Source organism: Pseudopodoces humilis, chromosome 15, assembly GCF_049639895.1.
Source record: "Pseudopodoces humilis isolate 2021_Gansu_Grassland_sample_001 chromosome 15, ASM4963989v1, whole genome shotgun sequence".
Lineage (NCBI taxonomy): Eukaryota > Metazoa > Chordata > Aves > Passeriformes > Paridae > Pseudopodoces > Pseudopodoces humilis.
The window spans coordinates 17,637,443-17,662,184 of record NC_142214.1 but is presented as its reverse complement, the minus strand read 5'-3'; the positions used below and the strand labels follow the sequence as shown (position 1 = coordinate 17,662,184).

The 24,742-nt window shown below is 45.3% G+C and overlaps 1 protein-coding gene across 2 annotated transcripts in view; it reads left to right on the top strand.

Annotated features, from left to right (window-relative positions):
- Positions 1–20,086, top strand: part of DCX (doublecortin) — a 77,295-nt gene extending 57,209 nt beyond the window's left edge. For both annotated transcript variants that reach the window (XM_014256538.2, XM_014256537.2), the window contains exons 6-7: positions 6,052–6,146; positions 8,387–20,086. In XM_014256538.2, the coding sequence (XP_014112013.1) occupies positions 6,052–6,146; positions 8,387–8,443 (152 nt within the window). In that variant the 3' untranslated portion in view covers positions 8,444–20,086. The remainder of the gene's footprint in view (positions 1–6,051; positions 6,147–8,386) is intronic.
- Positions 20,087–24,742: the final 4,656 nt, after the last annotated feature.

Genomic DNA, 24,742 nt, shown 5'->3' with positions numbered 1-24,742 from the left:
AGATAGAAAATGGGATTATTAGATAGAAAATTCTCTTGGCGGTAGCCAGAAGGATTTCCCCCCCAGGAAGCAGTTCATTTGTTTAGGGTGTGTGGGTGTTCTTCAGCTGCCTAAAGAGACAGTGTGAAATTGGGTTGCACATGCCAAGACTGTGTTTTTTTAAAAAAAAATCTTTCTGTCTAAGGTGATTTTGCATTCATCAAGTTTTTCTTCAAGATTCCATTACTGGCTGTTCTCAAACTCAGGCTTGCCATCATGTAACCACTTCCACAATCCCAAATGTGTGCTAAAGCTGTGTGGGCACATTGAAGGCACGATGGGAAATGTGATGCTGATTTACAAAAACCCAGAACATTCAGTGATGTGGGAGTCAGCTCATGCATGAGCAGCTTTAAACCTTCTCCACAAGCATCAGGTGCTGATTCCCACCAGAACCAGAGTTTACTGCATGAACATAGAGTTTAATATGAAATGGCAATTATTGTGTGCCTGATTTTAACTGATTGAGCGACTCCAGGCCCAGGATGGTGACTCATCTGATGAGATTTAATGAACACACTTAGCAGAGCTTTTCAGGGGGAGATTAAAACAACCAGAAAGGCTGAACAATAACCAGTTCCTGGAGTTAAGGTCAGTAATGAAGAGCAAATCAGGTTTCTTTAATCTGTCCAGACAAGGGTCTTTCGTGCTTTCCTGTCATTTCAGTAAAGGAAAAAAATGTCCTGCTTAATGAGAACAAAAAAGACTGAGCTCTTTCAGTACTGAAAAATAGAAGACTCTTGTTTACTCAGGACAGAGAGAAAAAAGAATACCATTTTGTATTCTTGTATTGAATTGGTAATAAATTAAATGGATTTGCACATCTTTTTAAGAATCAATATTTACATTTAGATGGGATTTTGGAGTTATCATATTCAAAAAGCAAAGAAAGCTGAATGAAGTCTGATTAATAAAAGATGATCTGACCTATTTTTTTTCCCCACAGAATCTCACCCATTTAATGCATGAAACTGTTTAAAAGCAGATTTACTTCAAATATATGTAATATTTCTGCTATGTGTTTGCTTCCCTACCCATTTGTAGCTTTTGGCTTTGTTGTCTTTCACCCTGCTGTGGTTGTCATGTGGAAATTCATGAGAGTTTCCTTGGTTTTGTGTGGCTTCTGTTCTTTCCACTTCTTTTCTGTCTAGGTTTCTGTATCCTTTTTTCCCAACAAGGTCTCCAAGGCCATTGTGATGTATCTGGGCACTGTCAGTGCAGGCTCGGAGGTAAAACTTTGGGTGAGAGGAGTCTGAACCCACCTCACAGTGAGGTGTCAGGGCCTCACTGTGAAAAGCTCAATCCCTTTAGGCAGCCAGAGCCCTTCAGCTCCCAGGATATCCCAAAAAGTGAGGCAGCAAATCCACAGAAGCAATTTAAACATTGTTTTCTTGGCACGGTGCTTTTCTCTTACCCTGCAGTCATTTAAATGAATGAATGAAAATTAAATGAATGAATGCAGAACAAAGAAGTTTCTTGCTTTAAGGAGATGGGAACACACCCCAATCCTTGTATTCCCAAGGGAAATCCTTTCTGAGATGGGAACACACCCCAATCCTTGTATTCCCAAGGGAAATCCTTTCTGAGATGGGAACACACCCCAATCCTTGTATTCCCAAAGGAAATCCTTTTTGAGATGGGAACACACCCCAATCCTTGTATTCCCAAGGGAAATCCTTTCTGAGATGGGAACACACCCCAATCCTTGTATTCCCAAGGGAAATCCTTTCTGAGATGGGAACACACCCCAATCCTTGTATTCCCAAAGGAAATCCTTTCTGAGATGGGAACACACCCCAATCCTTGTATTCCCAAAGGAAATAATTTCTCCCTTCCCTCACACCCACCCCATATCTGAGCTTCCTAAGCAATGCCAGTGGATTAATGGCAAAATTAGAGTTACAAAGCTTCTATGTATTTCTAGCCTCAATTTTTCTTCCTAGGGATTCAGCTTTGCTAATGGACACAGCTTAGAGCAGTTAAATCCACACTAAACCACACCTGCAGGGCACCAGCCAATTCCTTCTCCTAACATAACAGAGGAAAATTGGGCAGGAGGAGAGAAGTCTCTGTGCTTCTGCTCTGATCCATGAGATTTAAATGGAGTAGGGTCAGCATGAAGTTTGGCAAAATTTCTTTAACAGACTGCTCCAATAAGGAGTCAGACTAAGCAAAAGCCAGAGCTAAATCTCAGGGGAGAAATACAGGAGAGAAAATAAAGATGTCATTTGCCATTCTTTCTTTGTTACAAAAACATTAATCTTACACTAACTGACATACCAAACGAGGGTTCAGTTGGATAAAAACGTGCTGTGATAGGAGAACTTATGATTTTTAAAACAGGACAGAGGCACAGGTACCTGAACTGAAATTTGAAAAGGTCTTTGCCTCGATTTGGCTCGGGGAGAATACGAGCAGGGCTCTGGGGCTGCTGCAGGACCTTAATGTCCTGGTCCACTAATGGACAGAGGGACAAAACACATTCACCAGGCAGCAGCAATTAGCAAACAGACCCAGAGTGTCCGTCTGTCCTGGCTGCAGGGCTGCTCCCAGGGGTCATTATGGATGAGTGTGTCCAAAGGCAGCAGATGTCTGGGAAATGCCACTTGGGACAGGACAGCTTGTGTCCTGCTGTCCCTGTGTCCTGCTGTCCCTGTGCTCTGCTGTCCCTGTGTCCTGCTGTCCCTGTGCTCTGCTGTCCCTGTCCTGCTGTCCCTGTGTCCTGCTGTCCCTGTGTCCTGCTGTCCCTGTGTCCTGCTGGTCCCTGTGCTCTGCTGTCCCTGTCCTGCTGATCCCTGTGTCCTGCTGATCCCTGTGCTCTGCTGGTCCCTGTGCTCTGCTGTCCCTGTGCTCTGCTGTCCCTGTGTCCTGCTGTCCCTGTGTCCTGCTCTCTGCCAGCCCACAGGGCACACCCAGGAGAGATCCCCTCACCAAACAAAGGGGAAAAGGGTGCCTTCACTGCAGAGCTGAGTGCCTGGAAGTTTGGAGGTGCCTGAGTGAAGGATGCCTGTGCAATCTGAGTTCTTCCACTCCTGAGGCTTTGTTTTTCTGTCCTGAAGGGCAGGATTGCTTGTGCTGTCTGAACAAGCTGCAGTTTCCACATTTGCTTCCTGCTGTCCTTGTTCTGCTTGTTCCCTTTCTCTATTTTCTTGGTGGCACTTCAAACCCTTCACCTGGAGACAAAACTATCCCTGGATTTCAGGGTCCTTCCTCTCACTCTGGTGAGGTACGGGCTCCTCAGACTGGGATCTCGTTAACAGAATCCTGGGAACCCCAATCAAGCACGGATTATTAACCTTATTTAACAAATTAGTAGAAATAGCTATCTCCACACATTTTGAGCACTCACTGTGAGCCTCAGGCCCTGCTTTTTCCAGTTCTGTTTGTGGACAGAAATGTGAGTTCAAAAGATGGATCTCACCAACCTCATTTGCAGGTCTCGGTGCTTATCACCACTGGAAATTTGGATCCAGAGCCCTGGTAATCCCAGCAAACCTAAGCAACACTCAGGGAACAATTCCATATGGGAAACCTGGCTAGAAAAGGGCCTAAAAAAAGGCTGAAGATGAACTTTTGGCTATAGATTGATAGGACAAAGGGGGAATGGACTTAAACTAAAGGAGGGCAGGTTTAGATATTAACAAGAAATTCTTTGCTGTGCGGGTGATGAGGCCCTGGCACAGGGCACAGAGAAGCTGTGGCTGCTCCTGGATCCCTGGAAGTGTCCAAGGTCAGGCTGGACAGGGCTTGGAACAGTGTGGGGTGATGGAAGGTGTCCCTGCCTACGGCAGAGGGTGGAATGAGATGAGCTTTAAGATCCCTTCCAACTCAAACCATTCTGTGATTCTAAAATATCTGTGGGGGAAGCAGACAGAGAATTCAGTTTACCTGGATCTCTCATCTCAAACGTGACAGGAATCTTCTCCATCCTCCCTCTTAAATTCTGGATAAGGCTGATTTATCTTCTGAGAACTGCCTCATGCACAGGGGTAGGCGAGGATCCTGTGGAAAAAGGTGCACATGCTCCTGCAGTGAAAGGATTTGACATATAAACTTTAAGGTAAATTGAAGTTGCAGAGCAAATACAATGCCACAAATAAGCCATAATGCACAAAGACCAAAATGGTGGGAAAAAATCCCAAAGAACTGAAATGAAAGCTGGTTCAAAAGAACAGTTGCTAATAGCTGAGTGTAGGTGATATCCTGAGCTACCCTAAATCATCAGCAGATTTTAGTGGAGCAGCAGTGTTCTGCACCACCTGGGACCTGCTCTTTGCCTCCTGTTATTGCATTTCAGTTCAAAGGGAATGCAGGCAACTTTGCTTATGAACACTATTCTTCATTAGCAGGCAGAGAAAATTAAACTGGGCTTCCTCACTGTTGTTCCTGCTGCAAAATTCTGCTGTATTTGGAATGATATCCATCAGTCCCATTCCATTTCTGATTTGGATGTCACATCTGTTTTTTTTGTTGATGCTCATAAAATATTTACATCCCTGCTGTAGCACTTAAAACTCTCATTGTATTAGGGAATTTCTGTCCTGCCCTGCAGCAATTACATCCATTTTCCTGCACACTGGCTCTGCTGTTGTTCCAGTCTTGTTTGTGGAAGGGAAATTGAGGGTTCTTGCAGAGTTGTTGCATTCTTCAGCTTAGGAAGGACCAGTGACAACTGGAGATAAAGAAAGAGGCATTTGAGGAACTGGAAATGGATTCTAGCTAACAGAGATTATTCCAGTCCTCCTGTTCGCCACATTTTCTTTAACAGGAAACACAAATTTGCTCAGTGAAATAAAACATAAAAGAGATCCAAGTTCTTTTTTTTTACTGAATTGCCTTCATTATTTGGCATATAGTTAGAGACCTCTACTTTTTTTCCCCACCAGCCTGGAGCTGATTTTGTAGAGTGACACAGCTCAGTGCAGGGGCCAGCAGGAAAACAGCTTCTGCCTTTCCAGGTTTTTCTCCCTATCAATAAAGAATGGTCTGAGTGGGATAGGGAGGTGAAGTGTCACTCTGTTCCCCAATTATCTCTAAATCATTATTTCTGCCACCTTTTAAAAATATCCATTTCCTCAGTAAGGTGCATTTGTGATAGGAAAAAAAGCTGTGTGTGATGAATAACCTCTTTCAACAGAGGAGGAGATGCATGGAAACGATGGATGTGAAGGCACAGGAGCCACATCACCATGGATTTGTTGCATTTTAGCTGCTTTAAGGTGCTGGCAGCTCCTCCTTTGTCCTGGGGCTTTGAACACATTTCTTTTCACACCTGTTTGACCTCTGCCTCTGCTGCAAACCTGAGCTACCCCTGTTTCCCACAAGGAGGTAACAGAGGAGTGAGGCTTTCTCAGGCATTAAAGCAAGAGCTGTGCTGGTTTTGCTCTTAAAAATACAACATTCAGAGGTTTTCTCTATGATACTTGATACACTTCTTCAGCCTCCTCCAGACACTCAAGTACCTGGTGAATTTTAAGTGACTGACTTGCAGACTCAGCTGTTACGATCGAAAGCGTAATTCCATTGGGCTCTTCGGTCACTTAATCCCACCCACAGCAAACTACAGCCAGGGCATTCCAGGCTGCTGTTTGTCTAGTTTTTAATGTGTATAACTGACATCTGACATTGCTTGGGTAGGATTCAGGGTATCTTCAGACTCTGGTTTCCAGTTGTGCCCTTAAACAGTTTGAGAACACAGAAATTGTCTTTCTGTTTTTCTGGGGATGCGTGCCATCGATCGACTTGGTGAATATTTGTTGTGTGAAATATTTCTCCTTCAATTTATTTTGTATTTCACTGTATTTTGCAGCCACCCTGAGCAGCTGAAATCCTGGAGTTATGTCTACAGCTATGCTGTTTACTTTTGGTTTTTTTTTCTCCTGCCTTCCATGAACAAATGAAAAGAAAAATTGTGTTTCTGTGTTAATGTTTGGAGACCTTGCATCTCCACAAAGGGAGAGAGATCTTCCCCTCGCTTGCCTGATTTCCAGCTTGTGTCTTGTTTTCTGGCAGCCAACGGGACCTCCAGCAGTCAGCTGTCCACACCCAAATCCAAGCAGTCCCCGATCTCCACGCCCACCAGCCCAGGGAGCCTCCGTAAGCACAAGGTATTACGTTTCTTATACCTTACTACACCTCCTTCTGCCTCAATCCATCAGATCTGTGCACCACTGAGGTCATGGCCGCATCTTCTGGAAGGGTAACAACAACTCCTGATGTTCAAACAGAGGAGTTTGGCCCTTTGCCTGTAAAAGTTGTCCTTTTGGGCAAGGTGGTGAACAAAGCACTGGCCTGGAGTTGTTAATGTGTGCTGGAAACCATCCAGGGGGATCAGAGGAGACAACCATCAGCTTGTGCCTCTCTTGGAAAAAATCATTGATGGATGTGGTTTCATGTAAACCCTCCTGTCCTGAAAAGCCTCGAGGGTTGGCAAACCAGGCCCATTAAACAGCAGAAGCAGAGCAAATGTTATTGGAACTCTAACACATCACTTTAACGATGCTCCTCAAGAATTCAAATTTTTTTTCATTATTTAAGGCTGTGTTCTGTTTTACAGGAAGCAGGTGATTCTTACAGCTGGTGTGGTAATTGTGTAGTGGAACAGTAGCTGGTCACAGACAGCGTGGCCAACAGGTAGCACAGCATCCTGGCAGAGATCAGGAAACCTGCCTCATGGATAATTCATGTATTGATTTATTTAAAAGGAATAGCAGCTGTCACAGCTTTTTCAGTTCCTGTTACTCAGGGTCGCTCTGTGCTGAGTTCAGACTTCATTTTCTGTGGGTCTTTGCAGTTCTGGAATAGCCACAGTGCTGCTCCCAACAGTTTCCACTCGATACAGGAATCAGAGCTTGGACACAAACGTGGGTGTGAGAGGAAGTCAGGGGGGTTTCTCGTGAGCAAACAGAATGTACCTCTCAGCCCAAGGTTGAAAGCATTGACCCAAATGCTCTTTCGAAGAGTAATTAAAAAATTCAGGTGGTGCTGAGGTTTTGCAGTCAGCAGCCACGTGGAACCCACCGTGGGCCAGATTGCAGGGGTTGAACTGATTCTGTTTAACAAAGGCATAGCTGAATCCAAATGAAAACTGTGTTTTCCTGTTCTCAGCTGCTCAGTCTAAGTTTGAGAAAACACATTAAATTTAACACAATGTGTCCAGATTTATTAGTAATTCGTAGCTGAGAACAGAATCTGGCCCCCGTGGTCTCGAGTTCATCAGTTCAGCAGCAGTAATAATGCAAACTGCATCCTTTGCTTCAGCATCAGGGACACAAAATATCTCCCAAACTTTCCATCTCATTTAGGACTTTGGAGATGAGTGAGGATTTGTTTCTTGGTCAAGACAAGTAAAACTCACCTTATTCATGTTTTATGTATGTTTTCAGCTGGCTGATTTATGACCTTTCCAGTGCAGCCCTGAGACCATTTGTAATAGACGGTGACTGCTGAGGGCAAAGCCAACCCAGCTATGATTTTCTCCACTAAGTTAAGCCAATCAGCAGACACAAATACAGCATTTTAGGTTACCAGAATATTCATGCATCATTGTCTTTCTCCCAGGAGCAATTTCCTGCTTATGATGAAATGGCTTTTCTTTTTTGCCCTTAAAGCTCAAGTGATAAATGCTTAGGTTGAGTTCACCACAAAGCCCTATTTTGTCCTTCTTATATCAAGATTTCTGTGAATTTCCTTCCTGAATATTTGGGTTTTTCTTCATTTTGCTCACATTTATTACCCGTGTGTGGGTCAGAGCTCAAAAAGGTCCCAGGAGAGCTTTAGCCCTTGAGCTGGCTCTTGTACCTTGTCCCACACAGAACTTTAAACAAGTGAAATAAAATAGTTACCCCAGAAAGGGACACTGGAAAAGCTTTACATTGAGCATTTGATCTAAATAATAAACTTGGGATTATTTTATTAACCTTTCCAACTGATTAGAAGTTACTTAAAATAAAGAATAAACCACGGACCATGTGATTTTCCTGGAGATTTGTCCTGAGGGCAGCTGTCAAACCGAGGTAAGACTCTTTGTTGTGCCCTTAGGTTTGAAGAGGTGTGTTTAAGGCCAGGTGCTGCTCTTTCATGCACTGTGGCTGGAATGGACACATTGATCCAGAAGGGTAAAAAAACACTTGTGAAACTTATCCCTGAACAGTCAGCAGGAACAGAGATGCTCTTGCCCCTCTGTGCAAGGAGCCTGACTTGATTTTAGCCTGGAACTCCCTGGATTCTGCTGAGCCCAGCCCAGTCACCAGCGCACAAACCTTTCACCCTCCCAGCTGCTTCCTTCTGCCTGGCCAAGGGTGGGAGCTGCTGGTGAGGGTTAACATTTTCTCCTTTCTCCCTACAGGACTTGTACCTGCCTCTGTCTTTGGATGACTCGGATTCCCTTGGAGATTCCATGTAGAGCGACGCGGAGCGAAATGTCCACATTGCATTTGGGATACAGCAAAGTACCTCTGCCAAAACAAGCAGATAGGTGACTGGTGCTTTCAAGTCAAAGGACACACGGTTAAATGTCATTTTTGTTCTGTGATTTCTCCTCTCTGTGCCACAAACCAACACCTGCCAGTCTATAGAGATAGAGGGATACCATTCTTCTAAGTTACAGGGGCGCAGAATGGGCATTGTGAGAAATCTGGGGCCGATACGCCAACAATTCTGTGCATTTCCCATTTTCTTCTGTTACTTCTTCTGCTGCAACCATGTGGTTTTCCTAGTGGTAGTAAAGTAGCTGTCCTGGAGGTGTGCAGGTGGAGCCCTTGCTGAGCACTTTGCAAGCTGGAGCAGAGCAGATGATGTTCTCCTCCCGTGCAAAGTGCCCGCCTCTGCCAGCTCACCTGCTCCTCCTCACTCACAGCCCCAGTTTTGGCACCTGCATTCTAAAGAGTCTTGCTTTTATTGTGGAGGGTAGGAAGGGAATTTCTAGTTTGATGCTTAATATGCCAGCAGAGGCTTGGATGAGATTAGGAATGATTGCATCAGATGCTAAGTAAGGTTAGTACAATAATTCAAATTATTCAAATGTTGTTTGGGTTTGCTTTTTTTTAATAATTAAACAAAAACCCATAAATCAGCTGAGTTATCTGGAGTATAACACCTTCCACATGCAATCCAAGGATGCTGCTAGCTGGTAACAAATATTTATACCTCCCCTATGGTATCTCTCTATCTCTGTTTGTAACAGTAATGCCTTGTGAACAGCCAACACTGAAAACACTGTGAGAATTTGTTTTCAGGTTTGACACCCTATAGGTCACTTTTTATAGCAAAAAAATCAATACACTTTTTATAAAGGAAAACCTTTTATCTGTGTTTTGGGAGTAAGGATTCAAGCTCCTTCTTTTTTATAAAAGCTGGTGATTTTCTTTTGTTTAAAAAACACGTTCAGAAAAAAAAAAAGTACAAAAAAAACCAACCACAACTGCAGAACAATAATAACAACAGCTCAGTTTAGAAATCTTGTCATCACTGCCAAAATAGACATGTGTGGGGGGGGGGAAATGGTCAATTCAAAATATTGAATGTTTTGATAGTTTTTGTAATGTTTAAGACTTCGTATTTGATTTTTTACACTTCAGTATTCCTAACTATGGCCAGATTCTCTACTTATATAACAAACGAAGTTTTGTGGTGTTCTAAAACCCATATTTTAAGAAACTCTTCTATCTGAGAAAAAACAAACTCGCTGTATTTAGAGAAAGCTTTTGCTTTTATTAATCAGTAATGCCTCCTGCGGAATGCAAAGTTCATCTCCTCACGCAGGGCTGGTGGTTTTTACTGCGCCGAAGCTTTGTCCTAGGCCAGCTGCCATTGCCTCCCTCCCTCATGGAATAAGCTTTGATGAAACTGATTCTTGCAGAACTTTACCTAAATGAAATCTGTGCAATCAATTCTTTCTTTGTTGCTCTATTTGCCTTTTTTTTTATTTTCTTTTCCAACATAGACACCTACTCCCTGTTGCCTTGCAACCCCTTGTGATTAGGATGGATTTTATCCTCGTGATGTTTGATGCTCCACGAATGCTGGGTTGTTCCCAAAGCCACTCCACGTTTTGTTTGCTTGCATTGCTGGGATGAAACAATCTGTGCAGGCTGCATCTTCCGAGGCTCGTGTGATCACGCTTATAATGCAACTTTTTCAAAGAGATTTATCAGAGAGAGGCCAGGATTGGGAATTGTCAAGGGGTCAGAGTTATCATGCACCAAATTTGCACCCAGTAGTCTTAGTGCATGATCATTTACACCCAGAGTTTTGCACAAGAACCATTTGTTCTCACTGGTAGCTTCATTTGATTGAATAACTCTCTGACTGCACAACTGCTAAATGGTCATTTTAAATATTGTAAATAGAATCCTGGGGTTAGTTCACAGGCTAAGGGCTCGTGTTGAGGGTTTGTGGGGGGAAGGACGGTGCTGTGGACAAAGCTTGGGTGCAGTAGTCAGCACACCTCTCAGCCCTTGGCATTGCTGAATTTCATGTCTGAATGGGAGCAGGTCTCTGAGTAACCCTGTGCCTCAATCTGTCTGTCTGTCCCTGCAGGGACAGCTCTGTTCTACCTCACTGGGGGTTGTGAGGCCAAATGTTGGTTAACATTTGTCAAGTGCTTTCAGATCCTCTAACAGAAGGTGCTGAAATATTCTGGGTGCAGATTTGGTTATGGGTGCTAATTTTTGGCTGTTTAATCCTCTGAGTGCTACTGTAGACACTGGTCATGAGCAAAAAGGACTTCTTTAAGCATAAGGATGTCAAAGGCCTTGGTTATGCTAATAACAATATTATTCACCAGAGCTTTTGTCTTAGGGAAAGCTTTCGTGGGACAGATAATTTGACATGCTTTCACCCTCTCCCCTGTTCTGTTGGTGGGAATCTGAGTCCCTCCCTGAGTCTCTGCCTTTCCAGGGACCCTGAGCAGTAGCCATGGATGGACTGGAGCTGCAGTCCAGGGTGTTGTCACACGGTGACAAAGGCCATTCCTGTCACAGTCAGGGTGAGCCTGTCCTGCCACCTGTCCTCAGATAAAGCAGGAGACCAGCCATGCAATCCCATCCAGGTTCTCTTGCTGCTCAGTGCAGGACACTCACCAGGGATGCACCAGGAAACCCAAATTCTTGCTATCCTGGGCTGCTCTCTGCAGCCTGAGCTGCTGGAGCTGGTGGTGGGAGGAAAGGAATCTGGGAGATGCTTTCACCCTGTGAGTGCAGTTTGTGTAAGAGAAAGCTGGATCCCAAGGGAGGAAGGATCCTTTGTTTGGATGGCTGTTGAGAAGGGGTTCCTGTCCTTCCTGCCAAAAGCTCTGTTTGGTTATTTGGAGATGCTTTTCCTGGTGGGGCATCACTAAGGAATCACTGAGCTCTTCCTCCTGAGCTGCACCTGGTGACACATCTAAAACCTGATATCCTGCCAGCTCTCCCTTGGGAATGCAGCTTTGCTTGCATGAGGAGCATCCTGTGGTGGGGCTGAGCCCAGCAATTCCTTCAGGGAATTAGGGGGACCTTGAAAAGGCCTAAAAGAATAATAATAATAATAAAAAAAAAATTGTTCAGTGGGAAAAATAGCCATTCAAACCAGCAGAAGCCACAAAGAAAACAGGGTATGAGGTCAAACTCCCAAGTTTTAAGAAGCAATTTTCTAGGTGGAAATGCCTGGGCAGTAGAAGTCAGTGAGCATTTCAGCTGTAGCATAGAGTGAAGTCTGTATTAATGCCAATATTGCATGAGTTCTTGTACAGAAATGCATGTGGAATGTTACATACATTCAGAACTAGTTATCTCTGGCTTTGTAGGATCCCTCATCTAGATTTGGATACAGATAAACAGTGCACAGGCATCAGACCATAGCTATATAAACAGAAGGACAGCCCTGATACAGGAAAGAATTTAGAAGCTTAAATTTTAGCACGTGCTTTACTCCTGTGTTGACTTTTCACGAGATTAAGCTTGGGTTTGGTCAGAAAGCTTTCCTGAACTGCTGTGAATTAGTAATTACTTCCAATATACTATAGCAATTCCAGACCCTGTGAGATCCTGGAGCAGATGATAGTAATTCCACTATATACTCCAGAGTTCACCTTTCATATTTTTAATTTATTTTTTTTTTTTTACATTTACAAGCACATAAAGCTCCACATGATATGAGGATTTGCCATATTAATTCTGCTATAAAAACCCTGCCTAATTTGCCTCATGAGGCTGCCTTTAGTGCTTTCAGAGACTAATTGAATCACTGAGACTATATTATTTTAAAACAATAGAGTATTTAAAGACAAATTGGAGAAACTCTTAAAGTAGCAGGGCTTTGTTTCTTTGAAATCTGCCTTTTTTCAGTGTAATTTAGCAAATTTGCATATAAAGATCCCCATTTCAGACACAGTCATTAGGAAGGAATAGCACAGACTGAGGGGTTTAACACTTTTACACTCAGGTTATGGTCTTGACTGTAGAAGATGAGAGCAATGCAGCAAAACCTTCAGCCTTGGGATTTTTATCACTAGTAAAGCATTTAATATCCTGAAGTTTCTGGTTTAAAACCTCATTTGGTATAAGATTTGGAGCTAGTTCAGTTCCACCAGCTAAATATATTAAAGTGATTTGGAAAGAGTTTGATAATGGGATTTTACTTTGTGGTGGGAGCTGGAAGCAGCTTTTCCCTACCACTGCCCGTGTTTCCTATATCTGCACATTATTTATGGTCTTCTCAGGAGCTAGCAACACTAATTGTGTTATTTCCATAGACAATAAAAGAATCCTGCTTGGAAAACAACTTCCACATCTCTCATCCTCAGCTAACACAACTGTAGGCATACAAAAAACCAGCTGCTATTTCTCTCTTATTTGCTTGTCCAGTATTTTTGAAGGGGAAAAAAATGAGGTAGAACCAAAAATTGTGGCAAACAGCAAAGCAGTGTTACACCCAGGCATTTCCAATGGGAAACAAGGGCATTAAAGTGGTAGTTTCTCCTTATCCATACGGATAACATTTTCAAGGATGCCTTGTCTTTGCTTTTTCATGCCTTTAAGGTCAGTGCTGCTCTTCCTGCTGCTCTCCAGCACACCCTTGGGAGTGCTCTGGGATTCCAGGCTGAATCCCTACCCAGACACTTTTCCAGGGACAACCATCCCTGGAAGTGGCATCTTCTCTGCAGGGGCCCTGTGTGGGTTTTCCAGTCTGAGCCTTCCCCAGAGTGCCGAGAGCACCGCAGTGATTTTGTCGCTGACCCCACAGCTGTGCAAAGCAAACGAGAGTTCTCTTTTGCTGTAGCAGAGGCAGAATCATTTTTAGAGAAAGGGATAAAAAATAGCCAAGTAAAGTAGATCTAAAATTAGTCCAGAAAGTGTCTCCTCAAGCTAAGACAATCCAAAACCAGAGAAAAGCTCTGTGGAGGTGTGTTTGCCACACGCCAGGTGCTGATCACGACCACGACGGAACAAAACAGCTTTTTCCACGTGGTGTCTTCAGCTCCAGGTTATTTTTCTGGCTGCTGATGGAAGCAGGCTGGGACAGCGTTTGGGACTGGTGAGGTTCTTTGCAGAAGCAAATGGATGGCATGAGATGAGGATATTTTTCCTGTGCATCTGAAGAGTCAGGTCAGTCCATGCAACAGGATGAGTGCTTTACACAAGACACCTGGAAGAGATCCAGCTGAAACCCCACCTTGCTGTGCTGAGAGCAGGAAAGTGAAGACTTTAAGTGCCTTCTAACACCCCTTGGGCTTCAGAGGCAGGACTGTGCATGTGCCCAGCAAAGCCTAGGGTTCAATGGCCTTGACCAAAGGAGGCAGGGGACGCTTTAAGTCTCGAGGTATTTAGCCCATCTCTTGAAAATTGCTCTCTCCAGTACTACTGAATTCTTCTGGCTGATGCCTCTGTCCCATCTGCATGAATCTGAGCCTCTCCACAGTATCTCAGGAAATGCTACAGCTGAGTCTTGCATTTCACAGCTGCTCCTCACTGTGGAGTGAACAGGGCTGGGTTCTGCTGCAGTGGTTGTTGATTCTGCTGTTCAGATGTTCTTCATCCTCCTCTGCTCCTGGCTCAAGAGCTGGTTTCTCCTGGTGCCTGCAGGTGAAAGGCTGGGAGCAGCAATGTATAGACCCCTTTGTTTTGTTTCCTCTGGAACAGTTCTAGTCAGTGATGATTGAAGGTTGGAGGCCAAGCTGACAAACCCTCATTTTAATATGGAGAGGGGAGATTTTCAGGGACTATCAGTGGGTGGACAGAAAGGCTTTTTCCAGCAATGCCATTGCACAGCTGCTCTGACAGGACCCCAGCTGCAGGGCATGGCATGAGTACTACACCTGCAGGTGTAAATGTGGAGTTTTGGGGTCACAGACCTTGGGACACTGCTCAGAGAATATTAAACACATCAACACCTATTTTTGGCTAATAGATGAGCTTCTGAGCAAATGGGAATCAAACCTAGTGGATTCAGCAGTGGGGTTTCAGAGCCATTGGGGTTTCAGAGCTCTTGGGGTGTGGCACAACCCTGGACAGATGATTTCTTCTTGTGCCATGGTGTCCCAGTGCACAGAGGGCTGGTCCCAATACTTCACCTGTAGGGTGCTTTGATCAAAGAGCTTGATTTTAAAATGTATTCATTGCTCAGTGAAGTCTGAGCACTTTGTAGGAGCAAACTGTATCCCTGGCAAGTCTCTCACTGAACTCTGGCTCTCTCAAAACTCTGCTGTAAAAATGCTCAAGTATTTCAGTCATGGTGAAAGACAGACACCTCATTTTCAGTTCCCCATCAAAACCACAGCAACATCCCTGGAAGGAAGGAGAAACCCTCATCCAGCAGCCCATTTCTCTCCTGCCTCAATACAGCCCCCACTGCCCCTCTTTTGGTTAGATGTAGGTGCACATATCAGGGGCAATTCCTGCTAGTAGTCAAAATATGGGTCTTGTGTTTACAAACAGTGAATAAGTCTAATTATTTCTGTGTCTTTCTACCAAGAAAAGTGGGCCAGGTGTTGAAAAACCTTCTTGTTTAGAAAGTGTTCATGGCCAGGTGTCTACATGTCTTGCAATGTCCTTGCTTAGTGCACTTGAACCCACCTCTTGAGACTCTTTATCTCCATGAACTCAGGACTCTCCAAGAGCCAGTTTGGAGGTTCCCTAGGTCTGACAGTTTATCACTCAAACTGAAGAAAAAGGAGGATGCCCAAAGGGAATTAACAATTCTTGGCAGTAATTAATCTGTCAGCTGAAAAAAAGAAAGATGGCATCGTCATGGCAAGATGCCATGATGGAGAACACAGGAGATGAAGGGAAAAGCCTGTTCCTTAGAGGATTGGTGGGGAATGTTTGTTAGGAGATGGGTACTGAGTCATTCAATGAGCTGGAGCTTCGGAGAAAATCCAATGGCAGGGAGAGCACGAGGCACAGCACTGGACATGTCAGTGCCACTGGTGTGTGGGAATAATGGAGGACAGAAACCAAGAAATTCTGGGGACAAACAAAGAAGGGGGCTGGGGCTAGCTGAGGCTCTGTGGCTTGGTTTGGACAGAGGAGCAGCAGCAGCTCCTGGCTGTTTGTTGAGTCACTGTCCCTGCAGGTCCCCAGGCCAGGGGGCAGTGTCTGTCCACAGCACTGTCTGTCCCTCTGCCCTTGGCAGAAATAAAGCCAAACCTGGCTGCAGGCAGGAGAACTTGGTGTGAAGCTCTTCCCCTGCTGCCATTTAACTCTCCTGCCAGCACGTGCCATCCCTCCAAGGGAGAAGGAAGGTGCAGCACTTGCTCAAGGACAGCACCAAGCTGTGGGTTGGGTTTATTTACCAGGAATATCAGTCCTTGATCAGCCTGCCCTGGCCTGGGGAGGACACACCTGGCAGTCTGGGGAATGTAAGATTATAATGAGGGCACCTCAGAGCCCCCCATCCCTTCCCACAGAGCTCAGCACACTCTGGGAAAAGTGGCAACCAGGGTGAAAAAGCCAGGGCAGACTCCTCAGGGAGGTTTCCTGGGTTTTTTTGTTGTGTGGGCACAGAGGTGATGCTGATCTCACCCAGGAAATGGCCAGCCCCTGTGTGAGAGCTGCTGCAGCCACCGCAGCAATGGGAAGTCCATGCAGAACATGGACACCTGTGTTTAACACTGGTTTTCTTCTCAAGAGATCTTTTTCCTAAATTCTGTTGGGTTATAGTGCTTGTGAATTTAATCCTAAACCACAAAATAACTGACTTATCCAAGCACTTTTTTACTGTATAATCTCAGAATATTTTTCTGTTGTTGCACGAAGATTGCATCTCTCTTATTTCTATAAATTCTCAGACAGTCAGTATAATGCAAATGGAACCAAATACACCTAATTTTCTGCTGCTTTAACCAGGCAGAAGCTCCTCTGCAATTAATTTGTGAATCTATTTGGTCCAAGGTTGGTCTCCTATTTCAAAGATTGATTACTGTTGATAAGTCTTGTGTGATTGATTGCTTGAGTGCAGATTCAGTTTCCTGGGTGACAGCTGCAGCCTTTGCAGAGAAAACCTCACTAGCCCCAGGTTAAAAAGTAATCTCTTGTATGGACCTCAAATAGCAAGTTATAGATGGGAGATACTTTGTATAGTTTAATTATAGTTCACGATAAAGCTGAAATAGTTTGTTGAAAAGTTTTAGAATTGAAAATTAAACAAGGAACCTCAGCAAATCAGGGCCTCCTCCATATTTTTTGCTTCTAAAGAGTGTTGGCTTTATCTCCCTTTACTCTTGCTCTGTCTACCAATAGATATGCCCTGAGCCCAGCAGGTTTATGGAACTAGAAGTAGTATTTCTCTTTCTACCAATATTTTTCTACTCCAATCCCAGCTAGTACCAGGCAGAATAGAGATTTATGGTTGGCTTGGATTTTAGAGAAAAGCATTGCTAATGTCTCTGAAATAGAAAGAAAGGTTCGGTTCATTTTAGGTGACTCAACTAAACTCAAGGCTGCTTTTGAATTTTATCCAAGCTGGTTCTTCCATCTCTCTTTGCAAGATTTATATATAGGAAATGGAGCTAAACTGGAGTCATGTTTGCACAGTGGGGTTGTTGCAGAGCACTGGGACTCACCTGGCAAGTGATGGAACAGGTGGTGGCACCTGGTCAGCGAGAGCCTGACCCTGGCTCTGAATCCTGGAGTTCTGGGAATCCCATGCACAGGGTCAGGCTCTGGAAATACCTGTAAGGGACCAAATGGCCCAGTTTTCAACATGACAAATTTTACTTTCAGAGAATCCCTGAGAAACACGTTGTGGGGGGTTATTTTTGTTGTTGTGTGGGTTTGGGGGTTATGTTGGGGGAGTATTTTGTTGCTTTTTTGTTTTAATTACAGCACGGCTGCTTTTCTCCATCTGCTTCCAACCATTGCAGAGCAGGTATGGATGGACTTGTAATTCACTTTCCTTAGCAGGTGGCAGGTGAAATCCTGTGATATTCTGTTTCCCTCTCTTGCTGACCCTGCTGTCACAGGGGGGTTTGCAGAACACACAGATTTTTTCCCTTTCTCTCCCTCTCTTTAAGACAGAGGACCTTTTTTCAGATTTAGTGTGATGTCTAATGATGCATCTGCCTAAATAGAAGAATGTCTGGGGAATTAATTGCACTGCTAATTGGTGTTTTTAGATATGGTGAAGCAGGAGTATTGAATGTAAGAACAAGGAAGCCTGTGAGTTATAATTACATGCTGAATTCTGACATGTGAAACTGTTGTTAGTTCACTTCTTATTTAAATGATGGGTGATCCAAGCAGCTTTAGCACCGTGGCATCCTAGTACAGCTGTGATTAGCAATTAGAAGACACCCAGGGTCTTTTGGAAAGAGGAAACCTGTCTAGCCAAATCTCTTCTGTTCTGTGAAATGACACATTCCCCTCCATAATTCTCTGGATTTTGTGACACTGTCGAGTCTGGAAGCACAGGGAAGGAGGATCAGCCTGCTGGCTTTGCTGTCTCTAGCCTTTGTCTTCTTTCTCAGTTACAAATCCTGTCCCACGCTGAGGTGAGCAGCTCCCATCCCCTCAGCCTGAGCTCCTCACGCTGCTCTTGTCTGGAGAGCAGGAGCTGCCTTTGCTCAGGGCCCTGCGGCTCCCAGAGCTGCAGAGCCAGCACCCAGTGGTGCTGAGGCAGGGAGATGTGCAGCTCAACTGGAACCTGATCGTGGATTACTGTCTTAGGTCACTCATTGAGTTCGTATGATTTCCTCATTAACGACAAAGCTGCAATATAATATAACTGAGAGGCCACGATGTATTTTCTCTTGTGGTTCAGAGGGTGGGGGTTGGAGGGGCAGCTGGGTTTAAAGTTTAGCTGGTATACTTTAAACTCTGTGTACATAACCTTGGAGGACACGGGGGTGGGAAGGGGTCCGCGGTTATTTTGGTGGGATTGGTGAACTTCAGGATGTTTTTGTTTAAAGAATAAGGTATTTAATTAATGACATTGTACAAAGAGCTATTAATTTAAATGGTGCTTTTGTTCTCCTACCCCAGACCTGTCTAACCTTTCTTTTTGGCAAGCCTGCAGCAATGCTGATCATGTTGACTTTTGTACCTTGGGGGAGTGTGTGGAAGGGGAGGGGAAATGCTTTTCTCTTCAGACAAATAACGTTGCCCATAGTTAACTTCCTGCTTGGATACACACCTTGAGTTCCCTTTATGCTGAATTTTTATGTGAAGGTCTCTTCAAAGGGACAGAACAAGCAGAGGTTATTCCAAAAGATCTCAACTGTATCATCTTGTAATATATTGCAGCTTTATGCCAATGATTCCTTGCTTACCTGTACACAGTCCATGCATGTTTTGAACTAATTTTGCATTCTCCATTTGTGGTGAGTTATTTAGCATTTTAACCACCTTTTGTGCCATTCAACTTGTACAGAAAACATTTTTATTGACGTTTTAAAGGGAGGGGGAAAAAAATAAAAAGACCCCTTCTGCTCTCTAGTTGTAGGTAGAACTCAGTTACTTAGCAAACAGATGTAGATGAGTGGTTGTAGTGTTAGAAATGTTGGCTTGCTCGTGAACAAGCTCTTGAGAGTAAATGCATGGTCCTGTACCTCTCTTTTCTTAATTAGCTCTTCCTTTCCTCCTGGAAAGATTCTCTCTCTCCCTCTCTCTTACTCTTTGTCTCTCTCTCTCTCTCTCTCTCGTGGTTGTAAAGTACAGATTTGGGCATAAATAAAACGATAAACGACCAGGTTTGAAAAGCAGTTCTCAACAGGTTCTCTCGGGGAACGGATTTCTCGCAGTGCCTTGCCTCGGCACGTTGGTCAGATCCAACTTCCAGGATCCAGCAGGCGGAGGTCAGTCCCCCGCTGCCTCTGCTCGAGCTGGGGAGCGAGTCCAGCCTTTGGAAATTCGGCTCTGGTGGAGGGTGAGGTGCTGCTGGGCACTGCAGCTGAGGCAAGAGGCACGAGCGGCGTCGGCCGTGGCCTCCGCTCCTGGCGGTGGTGGATGTCCCTGGGACTCGTCCCACGGCCCCTGATTTGCGGAGTTTGCACACACTTTTGATTTTCCTGGATACACAGCGAGGGGGTGGGGATGGGGTATGGTAATTATGTTGTTGGGGGGTCTGTAGACAGCTCCTTCTCCACACTCCCGAGCTCTGAGTTGAGTACAAGGGGCTCCTTGTTTATTAGCTGTGGTTCTGTTGGCAGGAGAGGACAGAAAACGGGCAAAGTCTTGGAAAAGATGGGGTCACTCACAGAGACGCATTTTGTAAGAAATGGACTTAAAGAAACCCCAAAAAGCCGTGCCACAAAATCACAAAGTGTACCTAGATCCACACCTCTATTCCCTATGGCTCTTCTCCCTTAACAGAATTTCCTTTTGTCAGAAGATTTGACTAGGAAAAATTCCATTTTTGTGAGGTGTTGTGAACTGTTTTTACTACTTGTAATAACCATCCCGGGTCTGAGTATTCTTGTAATGCAATGCCATGCAGCAGAGAACCTGTCCACTTTATAGCTTTGCTCTCAATATTTGTTACTCATTGTTTTCTCATCTAAATGTACATTTGCAAGATGTGTGTAATGTCATTTTCAAAAAATAAAATTTGGTTTCAGTATTTAGGCCGATAACAACCTTTCTGAGGCTTTTATTTGTCGACTGTGTGTTGACTGTGACTTGTAAATTATAGAGCACTCGTTCATCTTGATACGTCAGCTTTCCCAAATCTGCCCCACTTGTATAAATGCAGAAAAAAAGAGCCTGGGGAGGGAATTTGATGCCCCTGTATTAATTAAGATACAAATCTGCCTGACTGAAGCAGCCCAAGCTGTGCAGGACCCATCCTTTTGCCTAAAGGGATGAGCTCTCACTCTGGGAGAAAAGGGGAAAATAAGGACAGCTCTTTCCCAGTGTGAGCACTGCAGATAAAACTGTGGATTCAAAGCAGCAAATGTGGCCCCCATCTGAACTCTGCCCTGGCATCCAGGGCCTGGGCAAAGCCTGTGCAGTCCCACATCAGTTTGGGGAAGTTTGGTGAGATTTGAGAGCTGCACTGTGTTTGTCCTGCCTTCCCACATGGGCCTGAAGAAGCTCCAAGTTGTCCTTTCCCAGCCTCTCTGTCAGAACCACAGTGAGAACAAAAGTTTCATCCCCATGAGCCCTGAGAAATTCTAACAAGGCTTAGGCCACCAACCCATCGCCCCTCGTGGCAAAGTGCTGGCACCGCTTGTGCCTGGACAGGCCAGAGCAGCACACACAGTGCAGTTCTGTTTGCAGGGAAAGGCCACATGGAAAAAAAAATGCAGTTCCCATCATGAAACAGGGAGAAAACCACTCTCAGGGCAGCCTTTATGCGATTGTGCAGGGGCTGACACTGAAGGAAATGTTATCAGAAAAGCAGAACGAGCGCTTTAGAAAAGTCTCTGCTTTTGTCCCTGTGCACTCGAGGAGCCAACAAAGCACCCTGGTGTCTCTTTCAGGGGCTATGTGTTGGATCAGGTCGATAAAATCCTGGAGGAAGTGCTCCTGCCCATGCAAAATGTTCTGAAAATGGCAAGTTTAAAACCTGCTGTGTGCATCTATCACAGCTATTGCAGGGACTCCAGAGAGAGTTAGAAGGAAATTACGTGCTGGTGGTGTGGCACCCCCAACCAGCTCTGCAAGCCATTGGAAATGATGCTGCTGTCTTAGCAGGAATTCCTCTGGCACATACGGAATCACTTCAGATTTACTGTCGTGTCAGTGAAAGAAAAATTCAGTTTCCACAGCCCAGCCTTCCTGCTGCATCTGGATCTAGACAGAAATGAACATCAGGGATCCTGGAATATGTTGCTACATCAGAGCAGCAAAAGTATTTGCTCCTGGGAAGTCTCAGTCCGAGTGTGGCAGCCCTATGTGGTATCAGTTGCTTGGACTGATTTAATTACTGGAGTAATGTCTGGCCTGGTTGAAAACCCCTTGGCTGCTGTAACTTCTGCTTTTCCTGGTTTGTGAAGACAGCACAGAGGAGGATTTTAGATCACCGGAAACGATGCTCAGAGTCTGTGTTCAGATTTTGGGCTTCTTCATCCTTGGGTATCACATCTGGAGTTTGACCCTGCTCTCTGCTGCTCCCTTTCACCATCTGCCATCAAATCTTGTGATTTAAAAAGCTTTTTTCAGCTTTTTTCACCCCAGGCTGCCTCTGTGCTGTGCCCCAGACAACACACCAGGCAGAGGTGTCCCAAAGGATGGGAGTGACCATAACCATGGGGAGATGCTCCAGGGAGCTGTGAAAACCCCTGGGTGGGATAAACATCCCAGTGGCACTGCTTTAATTGCATCTGTGCTTTGTCAGCCTCATCAGGCTTACCTGCATCTTTAGCTGCCTTCAAAGCTTATTCATAAGCTTTTAACATTCCTATATTCTAAATGTAAGAGACCTGACTAAGAGCTCCCTGGCCTGGTTTTGGCTGGGAGAGAGTTAATTTTCTTCCCAGTAGCACTGACTCTAGGAGCTGTGGTTTGGAGTCAGTGTGAGGATAATGTTGATTACACACTGTTGTTTTCAGTCTTGGCTAAGCAGTGTCTGTGCTCAGACTTTTCAGCTTCTCATGCCCTGCCAGTGAGAAGATTTGGGGGCACAAGGAGCTGGAAGGGGTCACAGTCAGGACAGCTGACCCCGACTGACCCAAGGATATTCCAGACCATCTGGAGTCATGCTTATCAAATAAACTGAGGGAAAGCCATCCATGGGCTGGACAAGCGCATCATCATCATCATCATCATGAAATCTTCTTTTCTGATGCATTAAACTGCCTTTATCTCAACCCACACATTCTCTCACACGGGGATCTCTCCCCATGGCCTGGGAAGGCAGTGAGTGAGTGCCTGGGTGGGGTTGGGGTTAAACCAGGCCCCCTGAGATCATCCCCCAGTGTGACAGGGGGGCAGGGGCTGAGCTGGGCAAAACTGGCAGGGTCCTGGAGACAGCACAGCTCCCCTGCTCTCTGATGTGACCTCGGTGCCTTTGGGGACAGGGCAGGGTCCCTGTGAGTGCCACAGCCCATGGAAGAGAACACCAGAGGAAGCAGAAAGACCTTCCAGAGGAATTGGGGTCTGCTCAGGTCTTCAGGGTTGGTGGAACAGGAGAACTCAGTTGGTCTTCTTGGGGACAGGAGGGGGACAAAGATGCCACTCTGACATGGCCTCAGTTTTGCTGAAAAATAAGGCACCAATGCCAAAATGAGGTTGAATTAGCACAGGACAGAAGCCTGGCTGGAATAACCCATAGCCAAATCTGTCATCAGCCTGTAAATGGTGATTCTTCCAGTGAGCAGCACCTAGAGCAGGGTGCAGCAATAAAACCTTCCTTTTAAATTAACACATGACCAGCCTGGCCTCTGGAGAGCGATGCATTTGTGCAACCAGGAAAGAAAATCTTCGGAAAATGCCATTCTGTCACAAATTGTCCATGCTTTAATTAAGAAGTCCTCATCAGGGAGAAAGATAACTATGAAATACACGAGGGGAGGAACACAGTTGATCTATAATGAAATCAGCCCTCAAATGAGGTTGCCCACCCAAGCACTGCTTGTGTGTTCACAGCGGGAGCCAAGCGCGGGGAGATGAGGCCAAGCTTTTGTAGCTCTGCAAATGAATGGGTCACGCTTTGGGTGGGGAGGGGACACGGGGAGGGTAATGCAGTTACGTGCTGGAGAACTTGGGGACAAGGGCAAACGTGTCCTCCCATGCCCTCCTCTTAAAGGACAATTCCCTTATTCCTGTGACAAAGTGACAAAGTACCCTGGAATGGGCACATGGCCAGTGCAGCATCCCCTCACGGCTTACCCCATTAAAACAGAAACTAAAAAACACCATTCTGTCCCCTTGATATGGATTTAGATACATAAAACTAAGCCTGCCCTTAATATCCTCAAATCTTTAACTCTGAATGACTCGGAATACTTTGCTTTTCTGGTCAGAAAAGTAGATCAGCTGTGACCTTAAATGCCAGACACCAGCACTAGGAAAAGATTATTTAGAGCAATAGGCTACAACTCTTCAACTTTCAGCTCCTGTTGTGGCCAAGGTTCCTGTGGCACCTGAGGAACCACCTGAGGCCACAGACAAAACACACCAAAGTGGGCTTGGAATTTCTATGGTGTCCAGGATGGGGATAATCATAACTTCAGATTCCATGTGAAGGGTTTCACCTGGGAAACTACAACAGCTGCTAAGAGTTACCAGCAACAAGAAATCACCAGCACTGTGAGAGCAGAGCTGGTTTCCTAAACTGCAAGACAGATCTTTACTAAATAAAAAAATGCCATTGCATGATCAAGTGTCCAAGGTGAAACATCCCAGGCTCCAAAGCAGAAGTGGACTGCTGTGAGCATGGCCTGGGCACTGCTAAAAAACCTAAAGCTTGGTGCAGTGGGTTCTGTCTGGGAGCGCAGAGCTGCTCCCATGCTGGGGGGGTTTGGACAAAGTTCCTGCAGCAGCAGCATCCCACAGACCAGGAATGATAGGGCAAAAGAGAGCCAAACCCAGTCCAACTCCTGCCAACATTAAACAAGGCTCGGGTTTCAGGCTGTGTGAGAGGGGCAGCGCTCCTGGAGGCCTCGGCATCGCGGATGGAGAAGGGGAAAGCACTAAGCCTGAGCACATTTCTCATGACCCTGAGACAGGAGCGGCTTTATCCAAATCCCACCGAGAACCAAGAGTGCTACAGGCAATGTTTTAAATATTTAATGTTTACACAACTCTCGGAATACAAATGGCCATTCGAAGAGAAGGGAACTCCTGTCTCTGTGAGCTCCTCAGGGAGTTTTCTCTTCATGTGTGTTTTTCAGCTTGATTGATGCCTGCCCACACAGACGGTGAATGGCAGGAGGGGATGTGTCCCGTGTGCCCCAAAAACACCCATCCTGCTCCACTGCACAGGGCCCTCACTGCCAGAGGAGTGGGGAGAAGCTGGGGAAGAACTGGTGATTTCAGCTCCTTCATTCCCTATTCCAGCCCCACAAGTTTTATTTCACAGCCAGCTCTGCTGATTCAGCTCATTCCACATCTTCCCACTGCCATCAGGTGAAGCTGCTCCAGCTTCTCACAGCAGGATCTTTGCTACAGCTCCAGCCCAGCCCCACAATGAGCTCCACCACTGCAATTGCTCTCCCACCCCAACCCCACAGTGATTTCAGCTCCAGCCCCACAAGCTTTATTTCACTGCCAGCTCAGTTTCCACTCCAGCTCCACAACTCCCCACTGCTGACAGGTGGAGCTGCTGCAGGTTCTCAGCAAGATCTTAA